This window comes from Pantherophis guttatus, chromosome 1 (genome assembly GCF_059756535.1).
Source record: "Pantherophis guttatus breed Tessera chromosome 1, ASM5975653v1, whole genome shotgun sequence".
Lineage (NCBI taxonomy): Eukaryota > Metazoa > Chordata > Lepidosauria > Squamata > Colubridae > Pantherophis > Pantherophis guttatus.
Genome location: NC_142063.1, coordinates 348,810,494 through 348,828,894, shown reverse-complemented (window position 1 = coordinate 348,828,894; position 18,401 = coordinate 348,810,494). Strand labels below are relative to the sequence as shown.

The following is an 18,401-nucleotide window of genomic DNA, read 5'->3' as shown; positions in this document are numbered from 1 at the left end:
ATTTACAGGACAACAGAGGGATGGCTCCATCGTTCCCCCAAGGTAACTCTGTTGTAAGAGACCCAGTTTGGTCTTGTGGTGAAGGCCCCGGGGTGGAAAGCGGGAGATGGTGAGTTCTAGTCCCGCCTTAGGCATGAAAGCCGGCTGGGTGACTTAATCTCTCAATGTTGTACTCGGGTTCTTTGCTGTGAAGGAAAAGGGGAGCAATCTGTGGGCCCAATTAGTTTGGTGAGGTTCTCAGCCACATCCTTGAGTTTTGCTCCAGGGAGAAAACAGGCCTCCCTAAATTGGATGTCCGCTCTGCAGAGGGCCGGTTCTCTTCCCCTGAGAATAGAACCTCCTATGGCCAACACTCGCCTTCCCTTTTGGGGGGGGAGGGGCAGTCTGGGGAGCTCTTCTGCCGATCACAGGTGCGCTTGAGGACGTGACTTTTTCAGGGACATTTGCGGATGTCTTTTTTCTAGGTGTCAGCATGTTCTCTTTCGAGGGGGAGGCCGGGAGTCTGCGGGTTTTCATCGATTGCTCCGTTGTAATGCTGCTGCGTCACGATTGGGCAAAAGGGCTCCGCTAGATGTATGCGGCTCCTTCCTTTGATCGCCCTGTTTCCTTCCATGTGTGGCCGGCCTCCATGGCTCTTCCTCCACAGGGCCCAATCCTCTGGGAGTTCTCTGTCCCTTACCTGGTTCGATTGGAGTATAGCCTTCTTGCGTAGGTGGGAGTTTGCCTCTAGATCAGGGGTGTCAAACTCAATTCCATTGAGGGCCACATCAGGGTTGTGTTTGACCTTGAGGGTGTGTGTGTGTAGCGGGGGGGGGGCATGGCCAATTTGACATCACACCTGTTGGGGGCACCTGTGGTGGCCCAAGGTCTCCGCCAGCGAAGACGGGTTCCCAAGCTCCGTTTTCAGCTGCAACGGCCTCCTGCAACTCTCTGCCAGTGAAACCAGAGCTTCCAAGGGCCGTGGGAGGCCCTCCCCACTCCCTTTTCACTGGCAGAGGCACTGTGGGACAGTCCTTCACTGCTTCCAGGTCAGCCCAGTGGGGCACATCTAAGCACCCCACGGGGCTCTGGTTTGACACCCCTGTTCTAGATCCTTTACTTTTTCTTCTAGTAATTCATATAGTTTACATTTAATACATTTATAATTTGGGTGTCCTTTGGGCCAATCACCAGGAGACAATGAGTTCTAGTTTTGTTTTAGGCACGAAAGCCCACTGGGTGCCTTTGGGCCAGTCCCCGTCTCTCAGGGTGGTTGTGGGGAAAAGAGGAAGAGGAAGGTATTGTTGGACATGTTCGCCTCCTTGAGTTATTTGTAAAAAAATAATAAATGTGAGATACAAATAAATAAATCAAGTTGTCCACAGGCCTTAAGGTTGGACATCCCTAGAATCTCCTTGGTTGCTTAAAACCCGGCATTTTTTTACTTCTTATCTTGTAAGCCATCCTTTGTATCAGTGAGCTGGGAGGCATAGAAATTTAATAAACAAACAAACAAACAAACCTAAGCAGAATAGAATAATTCCAGGTTGCTTCTCTCCTTGATGAGCTTCCATCCGTTGTTCCTTGTCCTGCCTTCAGGTGCTTTGGAGAAGAGGTGGACCCTCCCTCTTCTTTGGGGCAGCCCCTCAAATACTGAAAGATTGCTATCATGTCCCCCCCTAGACATATCTTAGCCTTCCTTACTTGCAAGCAGCCTCTCCACATCCTCCTCACTGGCTGCCCCCCCACTCCGAGAAAACACAGGGGGGCTGCAAAAGAGGCTCAGCGCTTCCACCAGTCAGCCAACCCAACTTTAATGGAAGATCGACCCAACACTTGCACAGGAGACAAAGGGGGGGGCTCCCCGTTCCATTTTTGGGGAGGGGAGAGGATTGTGTCCTTCAAGTGGCCTCATGTGCATCAGCTGGGCAGATTTCAAGAGAGGGAACACCCCCACCCCACCTCCCGTAGCTGAGCCTTGAGCCGGAGTTGTCTCTCCATCCCGCCTGGCCAGCAATGAGGAGAGCTTCTGAAGTCCTTTTGGGCTCGTTCGCAGCAAAAGGGACGTGCTCTTTTAAAGAAGTAGCCAAGTGGAAACTATCAGCTCCTCTCCTCAACGGGGAGTCCGCCATGCTGGCCGGACCTACCACCATTAGGGCAGATGCCCAGCCAAGAGTCTGCCACCCGCCTGGGCGTCCAGAGACCCCTCAGTCCATCTTGGTGGGCTCCTTCTGCCGTTGCTTCCTCTCCCAAACCATCTTCGCCAGCGAGAGAACGATAGGGACAGCCATGGGGAGGAAGAGCGGGATGTAGATGGCAAACTTCTGGTCGTCGGGGAAGTAGAGCAGGTGTAGGAGGGAGGGGTCGAAGAAGGCCCGCTCGGACGAGGTGGCCGCAGCCTTGCTGGCCTGGAACGCCGAGTCCAGATGACCCAGGCTCAGCTCCGTCATTGCCTGCCGGGCAGACTCCACGGCACGGTAGACCTGCGGGGGAGGGCAAGGCACAGACGTGGCATCCTGAGGAGAGCTGGGACCCCGGAACCTCCCAGAAGGCCGCTGACCCTCACGTGCCCAGCCCTGTACCTCCGAAGCCACGTCGTCCTTGATGACGATGTTGCTGATCTTGTCCAGCAGCTGGGCCAGCGAGGTCAGCGTGGTGGAGACGGTGGCCACGTTCTCCACCGTCCGGCTCCACAGCAGGCGGTCCAGCTCCCAGTCGGTCAGGCCCTCGTTCCCGGGGGTCTCCAGCAAAGCCCCTTCTGGCAGAGGGCCGGAGGAGATGCCGAACAACAATCTGGGGAAGGGGTGAGCAAAACATCAGGTGGGGGCTGAACTTAGGCCCCTGTGCCCCAGAGCTTTTGGGGGGAGGGCTTGAGGGGAGCGGCAGAGCCCGGCTGCCTTATGGCTGTGGGAGAACTGGACGGTCATCTTTCTGGCCAGCGGTCAGGCGGGCTAAAGAGGTGTCCCTGAGGAGCTGCTGGAGAAGCTGATGTGGGGAGAGGGGCAGACCCCTAACAATAAACCTGGGCCCTCCGTGCAAGCCCCTAGGGGGAGTTAGCAATCACTGGGGGGGGGGGGAATGGGACAAAATCTTGGTGCACCACCGCACAACCCCATACAGGTAGTCCTCAGCTTACGACCACAATGGAGCCAAAACTTCTGTTGCTAAGCGAGGCAAAAGTGAATTTTGCCCCATTTTACGACCTTGCCTGCCACAGTTGTCAAGCGAATCACTGCGGTTGTTAAGTTAGCAACACGGTTATTAAGTGAATCCGGTTTCCCCCTGGACTTCGCTCGTCAGAAGATTGCAAAAGGGGATCACGTGACCCGGGACACTGCGACAGTCCTAAATACAAGTCAGTTGCCAAGCGTTTGATCACGTGACCATGGGGATGCGGGCAACGGTCGTACGTGTGAAAAAACGGTCACTTTTTTCCGGCCCGTTGTAACTTCGGTCACTAAATGAACTGTTGTAAGTCGAGGACTACTGTACTGGTTTCTATTCCCCAGTGGAATGTCAGACCTCTATCTGGGGGTGGGGAGGCGGGGGGGGGGCGGGGGGTGGTGGAAGGAGGAAGCAACCCCCAGAAGGCCAGAACTAGAGATGAAGAGCAATTTGTCTCTGCTCAGTCTTTAACCAGAGTCCCTGCATTCAACGGGGCTGGACTAGATGACCTCCAAGGCCGCTCCCTCCAAGTGCATTAAACCAAGGGGAGAGGGCTGTGTTTTAAGAATAGAGTAGAATAAATAACTTCATTGTCACTTTGAATGCATACTAATCAGAATGCATTAAAACGAAATTCCGTTGCCTACAGCTCTCGAAGGGTCCCCACCTTCTCCTGCCTGAATAGAGTTAACCAAGACAGCCCCCCCCCAAAGTCCGCCCCACGCCGTGCTCACCGCAGCTGGGCCAGGAAGACCTCCATCGTGCCCACCATGTCCACCTCAACCCTCCTGGGCAGGGAGGTCTCGTTGGCGGATTCAGGCTCAATGTTGTAGACCTGGCAAAGAGGGGCAGCAGCTCAAAAGGGAAGCAGAGTCTGTGGTGACCCCACCCCCACCCCCCGAAGGACCCCCTCCGCTGCCCTTTGCTGGGGCAGAAACCCGGTTCAATTCCCACCCCCCACTCCCGAAAGGAGACCACTTAATTCTGACGGGCAACACGCCACGCTAGCTCCTCACCATGATCCCTCCCCATCGGGGACTGTGGAAGGCGTTGGTGGGCACCGGGGCACCGTCCTTCCCGCGGATGTAGAGGGGCGAATGCAGCCGCTCAGGGACGTAAAGCAGGAAGTTGAGGACAGGATACAGCGAAGCAGCACTGGAACCTGCGAAGGAAGCCGGAGAGGTTGGGCTCTCCTGTCCCAGGCGGAGGAAGGAGCCGCGGGTGGATTCCCTGCGGTGCCCGAGGGCAGAAAGGCTGGCAAAGGCAGCTGGACTAAGAAGGAGGAAGTGGAACTCCCCTCTCTGGAAGGTTTCAAAGCCGGAAAGGCATCCCTCTGGCATGGCCTCAGGGAGCGTTTCTCAACCTGTGTCCCAAAGGTGCTTTTTTTTCCAAGAGGCAAACGGACTTTCTGTTTTTTCTTTGAAGACATTTTGCTTCTCATCCCAGAAGCTTCTCCAGTTCTGACTGGATGGCAGGAAGGGAAGGACTGATACTCCTTGCAGACAGCTGGTCATTTGCATCCTTGAAGCCACTTGGAGGTTTGTATGTGTCCTCAGGGTCACCTGAGTTGTGCAAACGGGGGTGGAGCCTTCTTTACACCACTCAGGTGACCCTGAGGACACATACAAACCTCCAAGTGGCCTCAAGGACTCTCTAAAAAGGATGCAAATGACCAGCTGTCTGCAACCCGTATCAATCCTTCCATTCAGTCCCACCATCCAGTCAGAGCTGAAGAAGCTTTTTTTTTTTTGAAAAGTTTAAAAAAAAATTTTTTACAAACAATTTTCCCACTCCTTCCCCCTCCCAACCCAACCCTCCTCCCCCCCCGACTTCCCAGAGCAAAATACAGGGTATAGCATTTAACAAACATAAGCTAACATATGCAAACTACCTATAAACTCCTATCTCCCTCTTGCGCTTTAACTCCCCTTTACATGACTAAATATAAGAATTCCCTTAAATATCTTTTTTTTTCATTCATAAGCTATTTGAAACTTTTTAGTCCCATATTTATTTTGAATATAGTCAATCCATCTTCTCCATTCCAGTATATATCTTTCATTTTAGTGATCCTTCAAATATGCTGACATTTTAGCCATCTCTGCTAAATTCACTACTTTTAGTGTCCATTCTTCAATAGTGGGTAGATCTTCCTTCTTCCAGTACTGCGCCACCAAAAGTCTGGCTGCGGTAAGTTCAAAATCAAATTAGTCTCTATAACCGTACAATCTGTAATTATACCCAATAAAAACAACTGTGGGGTAAACTTTATCTTCTTTTTAAGAATATTTTGCATAATCCACCATATTTTTATCTAAAATGCCTTGATTTTTTTACATGTCCACCATATATGATAATACGTGGCATCATCACACTTACATCTCCAACACTTGGATTGTAAACCTGGATACATAGAAGCTAACTTTTTAGGATCTAGATGCCATCTATAAAACATTTTGTAAAAATTTTCTCTCAAGTTTTGGGCTTACGTAAATTTTACGTTTCTAACCCATATTTTTTCCCACGTTTCCATCATTATTGGTTCCTCAATATTTTGTGCCCATTTTATCATACAGTCTTTGACTAACTCTTCTTGAATGAGAAGATGAACGTCTTCAAAGAAAAACCAGAAAGTCCGGTTGCCTCTTGACAAAAAAGTCCCTTTGGGACAACCGTGATCCGGATGACGGAGAATCTCCATAAACATTTAAGACCTGTGGACTTCAACTCCCAGAATCCCCCAGCCAGCTATGCTTCGTTGAAGTCCACAAGTCTTAAAGTTGCCAAGGTTGGACACCTCTGGTCTAGCCTGTTGGAAGCCAGGGTGGCTGATTCAATAAACCAGGTTTAAACAAACCCTGGACTGGCACTGGAGGGTTCTTCAAAAGCAGGCCAACTTAGCAAAGGGAAGGATCAACCCAGGCCGGTGCTTGTGCTGCCTCCAGCATGCGAGGCAGTCTACCTGCGAATTGCGAGGAGCCGAGACTGTTTGAGACTGTTGCTTGACCGCAAGGCTCTCTGCACATGCCCAGCAGCCTTCTCTCCATCCCTGGGCAACCAGAGGCTATGCTGGCTGGGGAATTCTGGGAGTTGAAAGCCGGACGTTTTAAAGTTGCTACGGTTGTGCAATTCTGGTCTAAGGATTCTTGTCCTGCTGACCCTTCCCAAGTTGGCACAAGCGGCTCAGGGACACCACTGTTGAGCCCAACCTCTCCTGCATCAAGTCTGCCTCTGGGCACTCCTGAAGCCCCATCATCCCTAGCCCGGAAAGCAACATGCTGGGAAATGTTGTCCAGTCATTGCTTAACGCATTGTAAGCCGCCCTGAGTCTCCGGAGAAGGGCGGCATATAAATCAAATTAAAAAAAAAAACAGTATTTCTCAACCAGGGCAGGTTTAAGGTGGGTGGACTTCAACTCCCAGAATTCCCTAGCCAGCTTTACTGGCTGGGGACACCTGGGAGTTTTTAATTTTTTTTTTTTTTTTTTATTTATATGCCGCCCTTCTCCGGAGACTCAGGGCGGCTTACAATACGCTCAGCAATAGCCTTCATCCTTTTGTATATTTATACAAAGTCAGCTTATTGCCCCCACAAACTGGGTCCTCAATTTATCCACCTTAGAAAGGATGGAAGGCTGAGTCGACCTTGAGCCTGGCGAGATTCAAACCTGCAGTAATTGCAGGCAGCTGGTCTTAATAACCAGCTTAATAACAGGGTGCCTTAGACCACTGTACTATCAAGGCTCTTAGTTGAAGTCCACCTGTCTTAAACATGCCTTGGTTGAGAAACACCGGTTTATCGAATTGACCCAGGTTTATGGGTTCTCACAACCCGCTTAAAGAAGAAGAAGCCTGGGCTGAGTTTGGAGCAAAATTCATCCTAGAGCAAAATTCCTTTTTTTATTGTTTTTAACTGTTTCTAGTTTCAGAAATGTAAGCCACCCAAAATCTCTTGGCCGAGATGGGTGGCTATAGAAACTGAATTAATGGGTGGGTGGGGCCCTCTCTGAAGTCTTTCCTTCCCAGCCTAACCTTCAACTCCAGATCTCCTGGTGGCCTCCTTTCCATCCGTTCTTGCTCTTTTTAATTAAACTAGAAGAAATAAATTACTTTCTGATCCAGCAGAGCAGCCACCAACCCACTTCCCAAGGCCGCCCCTCTGCCTGAGACCAGGGGTCCCAATCGGGGTGGGGTGGGGGGGCTAAGCATGCTCCCGACCAAAATGGCGTCGCCCTCGCTTACCCAGCCGGGCTTCCACAGGGTTAATGACGTGCGGGAGACTATGCACACTCAGGGTGTAGCTGGCGGAAGCGGGGTCAAAGCGGGGCGTGACTCCCAGCGCTGCGTAGTAGAGGATCTGGGGCGGGGGAGAAACAGGAGCCATCAGCCTGGACCTGGCAGAGGGTCCGGCTCCCACCACCCACCCGCCCCCACGGCCTCTGGCCTCACCCACTTGAGAGTCCACCGAGAATTCAGCCAGCGGGCTCAGCTTCTCCAGCAGGGGCTTCACGAAGCGCTGGAGGGCTCCCTCGATGTCCCAGTGCACGTCGTGGGCTTTGGGGTCGGGGTTCAGCAAACTGAAGGTGATCTCGTATCCTGTGCAGGAAGCAAGAATTGGGGGGGGGGTGTCAGGAGTCTCCCCAGGCCCACTACAAAGGGGCCTCAGCTTTCCAAACTGCCCTGTTCCCTAGGCCACGAGGTTCCTTTTTTCTCGCCATGTACATGGATACATCCAAACTAGATTATGTCGTTTCTCTGTGTCACATAATATATGTGGGCATCTGCATCATTTTGTATTGATTCATTTATTCTGACACGTTTCTGTGGTGTTTACTGGAGGTGGTGGCCCCTTTAAGAGCTGCCCCAATGCACATCAATTTCACTTTAATGGATGCTGATTAGTGGAAGTTCAAAGTGGCCATCAAGTTATTCTGTTTTCAGCCCCCTCCGCCAGTCGTGCAACGAGAAAACCTTGGAGGTTTTTAACCAGAGATTAGACAAACATCTGTCTGAAATAGTGTAGGGCAGAGGTCTTCAAACTTGGCAGCTTTAAGACTTGTGGACTTCAACTCCCAGAATTCTCCAGCCAGCATAGCTGGCTGGAGAATTCTGGAGAGTTGAAGTCCACAAGTCTTAAAGCTGCCAAGTTTGAAGACCTCTGGCGTAGGGCTTCCTGCTTGAGCAGGGGGTTGGACTAGAAGACCTCCAGGGTCCCTTCCAACTCTGTTATTCTGTTACAGGTAGTCCTCGACTTACCACTACCATTGAGCCCAAAATTGTTGTTAAGGGAAACACTTGTTAAGTGAGTTTTGCCCTGATCTTTCTTGCCACCGTTGTTAAGCGAATGACCGCCGTTGTTAAATTAGTCACATGGTCATTAAGTGACTCTGACTTCCCCATTGACTTTGCTTCTCAGAAGGTCGCAAAAAGGGGATCGTGTGACCCCAGGACACTGCGACCATCATAAATGCGGTCTTCTAGTCCAGTGGCCTCTGATCTTGGCCACTTTAAGCCTGGCGGACTTCTGGGAGTGGCCAAGGTTGGAGACCCCTGTTCTAGTCCAACCTCCTGCTTAAACAGGGAGCCCTCCACCCTTACGGACAAATGGCTTCCAATCCCTGGTTACAAACCTCTGGCGGTTAGAGCTGAAAACAGGCCAGCTTGGAAGGGAAGCCCGTGTGAACTCACTTAACAACTTCGGAACAGAAACTTTGGGCTCAATTACGGTTGTAAATGTACGATTCCCTGTATTTTTAATTGTTTTATTTAACGCATGGCATCCGCAGAGGTTGGGAGGGGGGAGAGGTTAACCCTTCAGGAGAAGGACCTGATGCACAGTGGGGTGGGGGCTGGCCTCCTCTCCTTCAGCTTCCCCTCCCCCCCCAGACACACACCAGGGTTTGGACATACCAAAACTGGACTTGAAGGGGCGTTTCCATTCGGCTCCCGGCTGGCCCAGCGGGACCCGGTCAGCCAGGGCCTCCACGAGGGTCTCGGTGGTGAAGGACATGGCCTGGATCAGCTGCTGCAGCCGGTCATTCAGGGCTCCCAGGACGTCCTTTGCCCCCGGGGGGCCCCTGAGGATGGCGCTCCGGCGCTTCCCGATGTACATCTCGGACTCCTGCCGGAAGACGACAGCTGGACTTGCAAGCGGCCTTCAGCCCTCAGCCAGCCGGACGGGGCTGAATGATCGACCACCCCTCCAAGGGGAATTTGCACCAGCCCAACCCCAGCACTGAAGGCCGAGCGTTTCTAAGGCTCCGTCCCAACAAGGGAACAGTTCCATCTTCAGCAAGGTTGGGCCTTTTCTGCCAAACTCTTTGTTTTAACTGTTTAAAAACCATACGAGTTTTTCCAAAACTGTCAGGGGAAATGCCGGAAGGAATGCAAGGAAGGCTTTTGGCCCATAAACCCAAAGGACCATCTTGTTTAGTAACTGGAATTCTGCTCCCAACTGTGGTCATAAGTCAAGGACCATCTGTAAATTGAACGTCTGTCTGTCTACCAATCATCTCCCAGACTGGGTTGCCCTGTTACGTCATGGGGCATCCTTCTAGGGTCTTTTTAGACCCCCCCCCCAGAAATTAAAACATACATGTCTGTCTGTCCGTCCGTCCACCCACCCACCCACCCGTCCTCCCAGATTTCAGTTGGGTTGCCCAGTTAAGCCATGGGGCTTCCTTCTGGAGTTTTTCTAGACTCCCCAGAAGCTGCAACAGAGCCAAGGATGCCAGCCTTCTCTTCCTTTAGAGCGGGGGGGAGGGGGGGAAACCTTGGCCACTTTAAGACCTGTGAACTTCAAGTCCCAGAATTCCCTGGTCAGCTCTGCTGGATGAGGAATTCTGGGAACTGAATCCCCAACGGTCTTGGACACCCCTGCTTAACTGTTCCATCCGTTTGGAGTCTGAACCTGCTTCTACTCCTCCCCTCTCTCACTTGCTGGCAGTGGGGGAACGTCCAGCTACATCCTTCCCCACCCGTCACCCCACCCCAAAAACAGGCTGCCCAGAACCAGCGCTGGAGCCAGAAGGGCGCCAGGCAGCCTACCTGGGGCAGGAGAAGAGAGCTGGGGGGGATCACGTAGATGGCGAGGGAGCCCACTGGCAGCCCTTCCACCGGCTGCAGCCCCTTGTCTGCCTCTGGAAGGAAAAGGAGGGGGCAACGCTCAGTTACACAGGGGGACCCAGCCCTTAAGGGCCCCTTTCCTGGCAGACACAGAGCTCTGGGGAAGCAGGTCCGATGGCCAAGAGGCTGGCTCCGCTCCCTGGATGTGGTCATGCAGGAGCCGGACAGCACACCCACCCCGGTCCGAATCAGAGCCGTAACTGGACTCTGTCCCACCAGCCTTGGCCGTTACCTTGGACTGAGGCCTGTGACAGGAACGCCTGCTCCTGGGAAGTGGCGAGGCGAAAGGAAAGGTTGTAGCGAGCAACCACACCTGTCTTGGCTGAAACAAAAGGTGGGGGGGAAAGACTAAACACCTGGCTAAGGAAAAGGACAGGTGCTGTGTCCAAGTGGGAGGAGGCTGCTCCGTGTAAAAGCCAGGCACCCCGTAAAAGGTGTATCAAAGGACCCCCCCTGTACGTCTCTGGGTGAGACGAGGGCAACGGACTGCAGAGGCCAGTGGGAGCTTCTTTGGGGTGCAACTGTTTAATTTATATGCAGTCCATTGCACTGTCACAAAAACTATGTTTTCCCTGCACCTCTGGCATCTTGGATGTATGTGCCTACACTGACTGGTGCTGCCCTTCCCGTTGGCAGGGAAAGCTGCCCACGGCACAGGTGAGATGGAAGCAGGTAACCTATTCTAGACCTTCTCTCTCTTTTTTTTTATTTCTGTCTCTTTTTTATCTGCCCTCTCTTTTTTCTTTCTTTTCATCTTTCTTTCTCACCCTTTTTCTTTCTCTATTTATTTCTCTTTATGTGCCTTAATTTTCTCCCTCTTTCTTTTGCTTTCTCATTTTTCTTTCCCTCTTTTTCTCTTTCTTTTGCTTTCTCACTTCTTTTCTTTCCCTCTTTTTCCCTCCCTTTTTCTTTTTCTTTCTTTCCTCTTTCTCTTCCTTTCTTTCTCTATTTCTCCCCTTTTCTCTTTTTTCTTTCTTTCTTTTCTCTCTTTCTCTCTCTCTCTCTCTGATGGTTGACCCCAAATCTAAAGCCCATGTGGCCTAGCCATTTCGTGCACCAGAGTGGGACAGGCCTCCAAGTATTGCTCAGAGCTCTGCAGCTCTGGCTGAAGGCCAGCCTGGATGCTTGTGTGCCACGCCAGCCCCAGCCCAGAAGTAGCAGCTCCCCCCTCCCGAACCCCTTACCGTTTAAGGGGATCTCCATCTCCTGCACCTGCCTGAAAGGGACCTTGTGCTCCTGGTCTTTCGGGAGGACCCCTTTGGCAAACACCACTGAGACGGGCACCGTCAGCTGGAACTGAATCAGAGAGCGCCCATTAGCCAGAGAGCGGCACAGCCCCACGCAAACGGCACCCGGGGTCCCTGCCCTTAAACCCGCTGGGAATCCTCGGAGCTGCTGGCCAAGATGTCTGGAGGGCTCCGGGATGAGGAAATTAGGTCTAAACAAGGCATGTGGCTTCAGACAGAAGAGGGGAATCTGTGGTTTATTTGGGAGGGGAGGAGGGTCGGTCCAAATTTCTCCATCTAAAACCACAGCCAGAAGGGATTTTATTTATTTATTTATTTATTATTGAATTTCTATACCGCCCTTCTCCCTGAGGACTCAGGGTGGTGTACAGCCAAAATTAAAAAACATGCAGGACAAATATTAAAAAAAAATTAAAAGATATATAAATTTGGCCCAATTAAAACTCATTACCAATTAAAAAATTTAAAACATTTAAAAACAATTAAAAATTTCATCTTGGTTACAATATAATCAATTACAATTGAGATGGAAAGAGGACCAAAAAACTGGTATTATGTTGCATGAGGAAGAATTGGTTAGACATATAAGAGAGAAAGGTCCAAGGCATATTAAAAGGCTTTACAATGTTTTGCTAGAAAGGGATTCAGAAACGGAATTAGTTAAAGATTGTATGATTAAGTGGGCACAAAATTTTGAAGAACCAGTGATGTTGGAAACATGGGAAAAAATTTGGGTTCAGAATGTTAAATTTACACAGTCGCAGAATTTGAGGGAAAATTTTTATAAAATGTTTTATAGATGGCATCTAGATCCTAAAAAGTTGTCATGTATGTATCCTAATGTTCAGCCAAAATGTTGGAGATGTGAATGTTTGGATGCTACGTATTATCATGTTTGGTGGACCTGTAGGAAAGTTAAGGCTTTTTGGATAAAAATATGGTGGGTCATGCAGAATGTTTTGAAGAAAAAAATTCAATTTTCTCCACAATTGTTTTTATTGGGTATAGTTAAGGGTTTTACACGGGGTGAAATAAAATTAATATTGTATATGATAACAGCAGCAAGATTGTTGATAGGTAAATATTGGAAGAATGAAGCTTTGCCTACTATCGAGGAATGGACTTTGAAGATGGCCAGTTTTGCAGAGATGGCGAAGATTTCAGCATATTTAAAAGATTGCTCACAAGAGACTTATGAATGGGAATGGAAAAGGTGGATAGAATATGTTCAGAACAAATACCAAACTAGAAAGTACCAAATAGCTTTTATTTGAAAACAATGTATTAGAAATATTTTAATGTAAAGAGATAAAGAGGGAAAATTATATAGGGGGAAGGATGGGTTCAGGTATATATATCAGTATTATTAGTTATGAGTATATAATAGGGAAGTCTGGGGGGGAGGGTTAGGGAGGGCTAGGGAGGACGGGAAGTTTGGGGAGGGAGGTGGGGGGGTGAAAAAAAAGGGGTGAAAATGTAATTGTAAAACTTTTGCAATAAAAAAAAAAAAAAAAAATTCATCTTAAGCCAGCCCGGCTTGCTGGAAAAAGAAGGTTTTAAGGGCACGGCGGAAGGCACTGAGGTCCTGGATTCTCCTTATCTCTGGGGGGAGCTGATTCCAGAGGGTAGGTGCCTCCACAGAGAAGGCCCTCCCCCTGGGGGGTCACCAGCCTACACTGTCTGGCTGATGGCACCCCGAGGAGGCCCTCTCTGTGGGAGCGCACGGGTCGGTGGGAGGCCGTCGGTAGCAGCAGGCGGTCTCGAAGATAGCTAGGCCCTATGCCATGGAGCGCTTTGAAGGTGATAACCAACACCTTGAAGTGCACCCGGAAGACCACCGGGAGCCAGTGCAGCTGGCGCGGGAGCGGTGTTACATGGGAGCGCCATGCTGCTCCCGTCACTACCCGCGCTGCTGCGTTCTGGACCAGCTGGAGCCTCTGGGTGCTCCTCAAGGGGAGCCCCATGTAGAGAGCGTTGCAGTAGTCAAGGCGAGAGGTGACGAGGGCATGAGTGACTGTGCACAGGGAATCCCGATCAAGAAAGGGCCGCAACTGGCGAATCAGGCGAACCTGATAAAAGGTCCCCCTGGTTACAGCCGTCAGATGTTCCTCCAAGGACAGCTGCCTATCCAGGAGGACTCACAGATTGAGAGCCCTCTCTGTGGGGGCCAATGACTCGCCCCCAATATTCAGTGATGGAGTCAACTGACCATATCGGGATGCCGGGAGCCACAGCCACTCAGTCTTGGAAGGGTTGAGCCTGAGCCTGTTCCTCCCCATCCAGACCCGCACAGCCTCCAGGCACTGGGACATCACTTCAAGGGCATCGTTGGGGTGGCCTGGGGTGGAGATGTACAGCTGGGTGTCATCAGCGTACTGGTGGTATCTCACCCTGAAGCCACGGATGATCTCGCCCAGCGGCTTCACATAAATGTTGAACAGAAGGGGCGAGAGGACCGATCCCTGCGGCACTCCACAAATGAGAGGCCTCGAGGTCGACCTCTGCCCCCCTGCCAACACAAACTGCGACCGGTCGGAGAGAAAGGAGGAGAACCACCGTAACACGGTGCCTCCCACCCCCAACTCTTCCAGCCGGTGCAGCATGATACCATGGTCGATGGTATCAAAAGCCGCTGAGAGGTCTAACAGGAACAGAACAGAGGAGCAACCCCTGTCCCGAGCCCTCCAGAGATCATCAACCAACGCGACCAATGCTGTTTCCGTGCTGTGCCCAGACCTGAAACCCGACTGGAACGGATCTAGATAGGATGTTTCCTCCAGGAATTGCGGAAACTGTCGTGCGACCACACTCTCAACAACCTTCGCCATAAAGCGAAGGTTGGAGACAGGACGATAGTTGGCCAATATTGCCGGATCCAGGGACGGCTTCTTGAGGAGAGGCCTCACCACCGCCTCTTTCAAGGCGGTGGGGAAGTAACCCTCACTCAATGAAGCATTAATAACACCCTGGAGCCAGCCTCGTGTAACCTCCCGGGAAGCCAGTACCAACCAGGAGGGACACGGGTCCAGTAAACATGTGGCCGCACTAAGTCTCCCCAAAATCCTGTCCACATCATCGGGAGTCACAGCATCAAACTCCTCCCAGATAACATTCTCAAGACTATTCCTCGTCACCCTGCCCTGATCTACCCAGTCAGAGTCCAAATCCCCCCGGATCCGAGCGATTTTGTCATACAGGTATTGTCCGAAATCCTCCGCCCTGCCTTCCAGGGAATCCTCCCACACTCCCGGATGGAGCAGGGAGCGGGTTACCCTGAACAGGGCGGCCGGACGATTCCCTGATGACGCAATAGAGGCGGGAAAGTAATTAAACTTTGCCGTCTTTATCGCCACTAGGTAGGCCTTAATATGCGACCTTACCGGTGTTCGGTCAGATTCAGCGAGACTGGCCCTCCAACCGCTCTCCAGGCGTCTTTTCCGGCGCTTCATTTCCCTCAGCTCCTCAGTGAACCAAGGAGCCGCACGGGATCGGCACCGGGTCAGAGGCCGCAAAGGCACGACTCGGTCCAAGGCCCCACCAGCCGCCCGATCCCAGGCGGCTACCAGCTCCTCAGCCGAGTCATGTGCTAGAACCTCAGGAAATGGCCCAAGCTCCGTCTGGAACCTCTCGGGATCCATCAGGCGCCTGGGGCGGATCCATCTAATTGGATCCGCCTCCCTGCGGCGGGGGGCAGGATGAGTCCAGGGCCCCTTTCTTTGGCTTCCCTACAGGACACTCCAGAATAAGGATTGTCCCAATTTCTTCTTCTGACCCAAAGGTGTTTTTTTCAAGAGGCAACTGGACTTTCTGGTTTTTCTTTGAAGACATTTCGCTTCCCATCTAAGAAACTTCTTCAGCTCTGACTGGATGGGGGGGAGTGGAAGGATTCCCCCTCCCCAGCTTTGTGTATTGTTTGGGTCAGTTTGCTTACATATAATAATATTTACCATATTTTTCAGAGTATAAGATGCATTGGAGTATAAGACACAGCTTAGTTTTTTGGGAGGAAAATAGGAGTTATACTCCGAAAAATATGGTATACAATTTCTAATCTCTACCTATTATCAAGCCATTGATAAAACATGTTAAAAACATTCTGTATCTTCTTTATCCTTTCTGGATGAAAATGCACACATGGTTAGAAAAAATGTTAAAGCAATACATAGATTATAAACCAGAAATATTTTTGTTAGGCATAGTAACCAGAAAAGTATGATAAAGGGAATATATACTTAATATTGCATGTCTTGACAGCAGCAAGAATTGTATTTGCACAACACTGAAAAAATGAGGAAATACCTACAGAAGAGAGTATAATTTAAAAAAATGCTACAGTAGATTATTCAGAAATGGATAGGTTGACATTAAAGATAAAGGGAATGGAAGGATTTATACTCCTTGCAGACAGCTGGTCATTTGCATTCTTCCTTCGAATGGTGCGGAAGTATGAACGGATTTCCAGAAAAATTGCAGAAAAATGGAACCATTTGCACTTCAGTTTGAGATGGAGACTTCAACCGCTCTCTAAAAAGGATGCAAATGACCAGCTGTCTGCAAGGAGTCTAAATCCTTCCATTCCTCACCATCCAGTCACAGCTGAAGAAGCTTCTTGGATGAGAAGTGAAACGTCTTCAAAGAGAAACGAGAAAGTCCAGTTGCCTCTTGAAAAAGCAGCTTTGGGACAACCGTGACCTGGATGACAGAGAATCTGCAGAGACATTCTTCTCCTGACCTTTTCCTGCAGCTTTGGCCTCACCTCCCTGACAAGGAGCCAGATTGATCCGTCTTGCACAGGTAACTTGCCCGGCCTTTTCAAATACAGGGAGTCCTTGACTTACAACTGATCGTTTAGTGATCGTTGGAAGTTACAACAACCCTAAAACATAACTTACAACCAGTCCTCGCATTTACAACCGATGCAGCATCCCAAGGACACTTGGCAACTGGCATGTGTTTTTGATGGTGGCAGTGTCCTGGGGTCATATGATCAACATTTGCAACCTTCTAATCTGGCTTCTGATAAGCAATGGGGGAACCCCGACTCATTTAACAACTGTGTGATTTGCTTATTTTCCAAAGCACCAGAGGACAGGACAAGAAACAATGGTTGGAAACTAACCAAGGAGAGAAGCAACCTAGAATTAAGGAGAAACTTCCTGGCAGGGAGGACAATTAACCTCACTGGAACAATTTGCCTCCAGAAGTTGTGGGTGCTCCATCATGGAGGCTTTTGAAGAAGACACTGGACAACCCTTTGTCTGAAATGGTTTAGGGTCTCCTGCTTGAGCAGGGGGTGGACTAAAAGACCTCCAAGGTCCCTTCCAGCTCTATTCTGATTCTTGGGCTTAACTGTGGCAGAAAAGGTCGTAAAATAGGATGCAACTGACTGCATTGCTCAGCCACAGAAAGCCTGTGATCCCAAGTGTGGGCGTAAATCGAGGATCGGCTGATGTCCTTGTGGCCCATCACGGCCACAACCTCAAGGGCCAATGAGCCGGGGCCCCTTGGGAGACGGTTTGGGGGGGGAGGAAACACACACACAAAAGACCCACCCCAATTCCGCCCCTCCCTCACACCCGCCTTCCAGTGCCCTTGCAGCTTCGGTCGCTAAACGAACGGCCGTTACGTCGAGGACCGCCCCTGGTCAGTCCTCGGTGGTCAAAGGGCAGAGGCTGGTCAGGGAGCAGAGTTCGAAAGCTGCCCTCCTCCAGCACAGGGCCTCCTGGACTACAGCTCCCACCGCCCACAGGCCGTGGCTGATGGGGTCCCTTCTCACCAGAAGCGCCTCCAGCTCGGCGATCTCGGAGTCCGGCAGCGCCGCCCGGTAGGTCTCGGTCGTCTTCCACCAGAGGGGCAGCCCCACCAGGACGGCCATGGCGGCGAAGGAGAGGGCGGCCCGCTTGCCCCGCGCCTTCTCTGCAGGGGGAGGAAAGGGGAGCCTCCGTCCATTCATTCCCACCGCACCGCCCGCCTCTCCCGTGGCAGGGAGTTCCGCAGGACGCCCCAGGCGGGGCAACGGGGGGGGAGGGACGCCGAGCCCTCCCTGCCAAGGGCCCCCGACGCGGAGCCCCCCTGCCCGACCCCCAGCCCCTCCCCCCACCCGGCCCCGTACCTGCCGCATCCCGGGCCGCCGCGCCTCTCGCCTCGGTCGCCATCGCTCCGCGCGGAAGTCGCCTTCGAGCCTGGCCGGCGCGGGGTCGGAATTACGCCCCTTGGAACGCGCACCAGCCAATGGAAACGAGCCTCGCCTGATCGGCAGAAGGAGCGTCCAATGGAAGGCTCGAAAAGACACACGCCGCGTGAAGGAGCGCTTGCCCATCTTAAGGCAGGGCAGGGGGGGCGGAGAAATGGACGGGGCGGGGCTGGTCTCAAAGGAGCCTATCAAGGCTTCCTCAGACCTGCAGTAGCGGCGACCAATGAGCGAAGAGAGGCCCCTGCCTTCCATACGGCAAGGGAAAAGGGATAAATCCAGCAGACTCAGTTGCGCGCTTTTTTGTTTAACCCGCTCCTGTCCGTGAGCGAGCGAGCGGAGGCAAGAGTTTTCCCACGGGAGGGAATTTACTGAGCGTTGCGGGAGTTTCTTCGAGGAAGACGGCCTGGGACTTGCGTGACAGCAAAATATTGTCCAGCGTTTCCAGTTTGAAAAAAGTACAGGTAGTCCTCGATTTATGGCCACAACTAAGCCCAAGATTTCTGTTGCTAAACGAGACAGTTGTTAAGTGAGTTTTGTCCCATTTTACGAAATTTCTTTCCACGGTTGATAAGGGAACCTCTGCAGTGGTTAAGTTAGTCAGACGGTTGCTAAGCGAATTTGGCTTCCCCCATTGTCAGATGGTCACAAAAGGGGATCGCCTGACCTTGGGACACAGTGACCGTCATAAATGTG

At 51.4% G+C, this 18,401-nt stretch overlaps 1 protein-coding gene across 1 annotated transcript; it reads right to left on the bottom strand.

The window, feature by feature from the left end:
- Positions 1-1,777: 1,777 nt before the first annotated feature.
- On the bottom strand, positions 1,778-17,837 carry PIGS (phosphatidylinositol glycan anchor biosynthesis class S). Its single transcript, XM_034424505.3, has 12 exons — positions 17,628-17,837; positions 17,292-17,431; positions 11,453-11,564; positions 10,501-10,590; positions 10,191-10,282; positions 9,054-9,264; positions 7,597-7,739; positions 7,386-7,500; positions 4,161-4,306; positions 3,879-3,979; positions 2,562-2,772; positions 1,778-2,462 (listed from the first exon to the last, which is right to left on the bottom strand). Exons 1-12 carry the CDS (start codon positions 17,668-17,670, stop codon positions 2,187-2,189), a joined length of 1,680 nt encoding a protein of 559 aa, XP_034280396.2. The 5' UTR covers positions 17,671-17,837; the 3' UTR covers positions 1,778-2,186.
- Between the last annotated feature and the right edge of the window lie 564 nt (positions 17,838-18,401).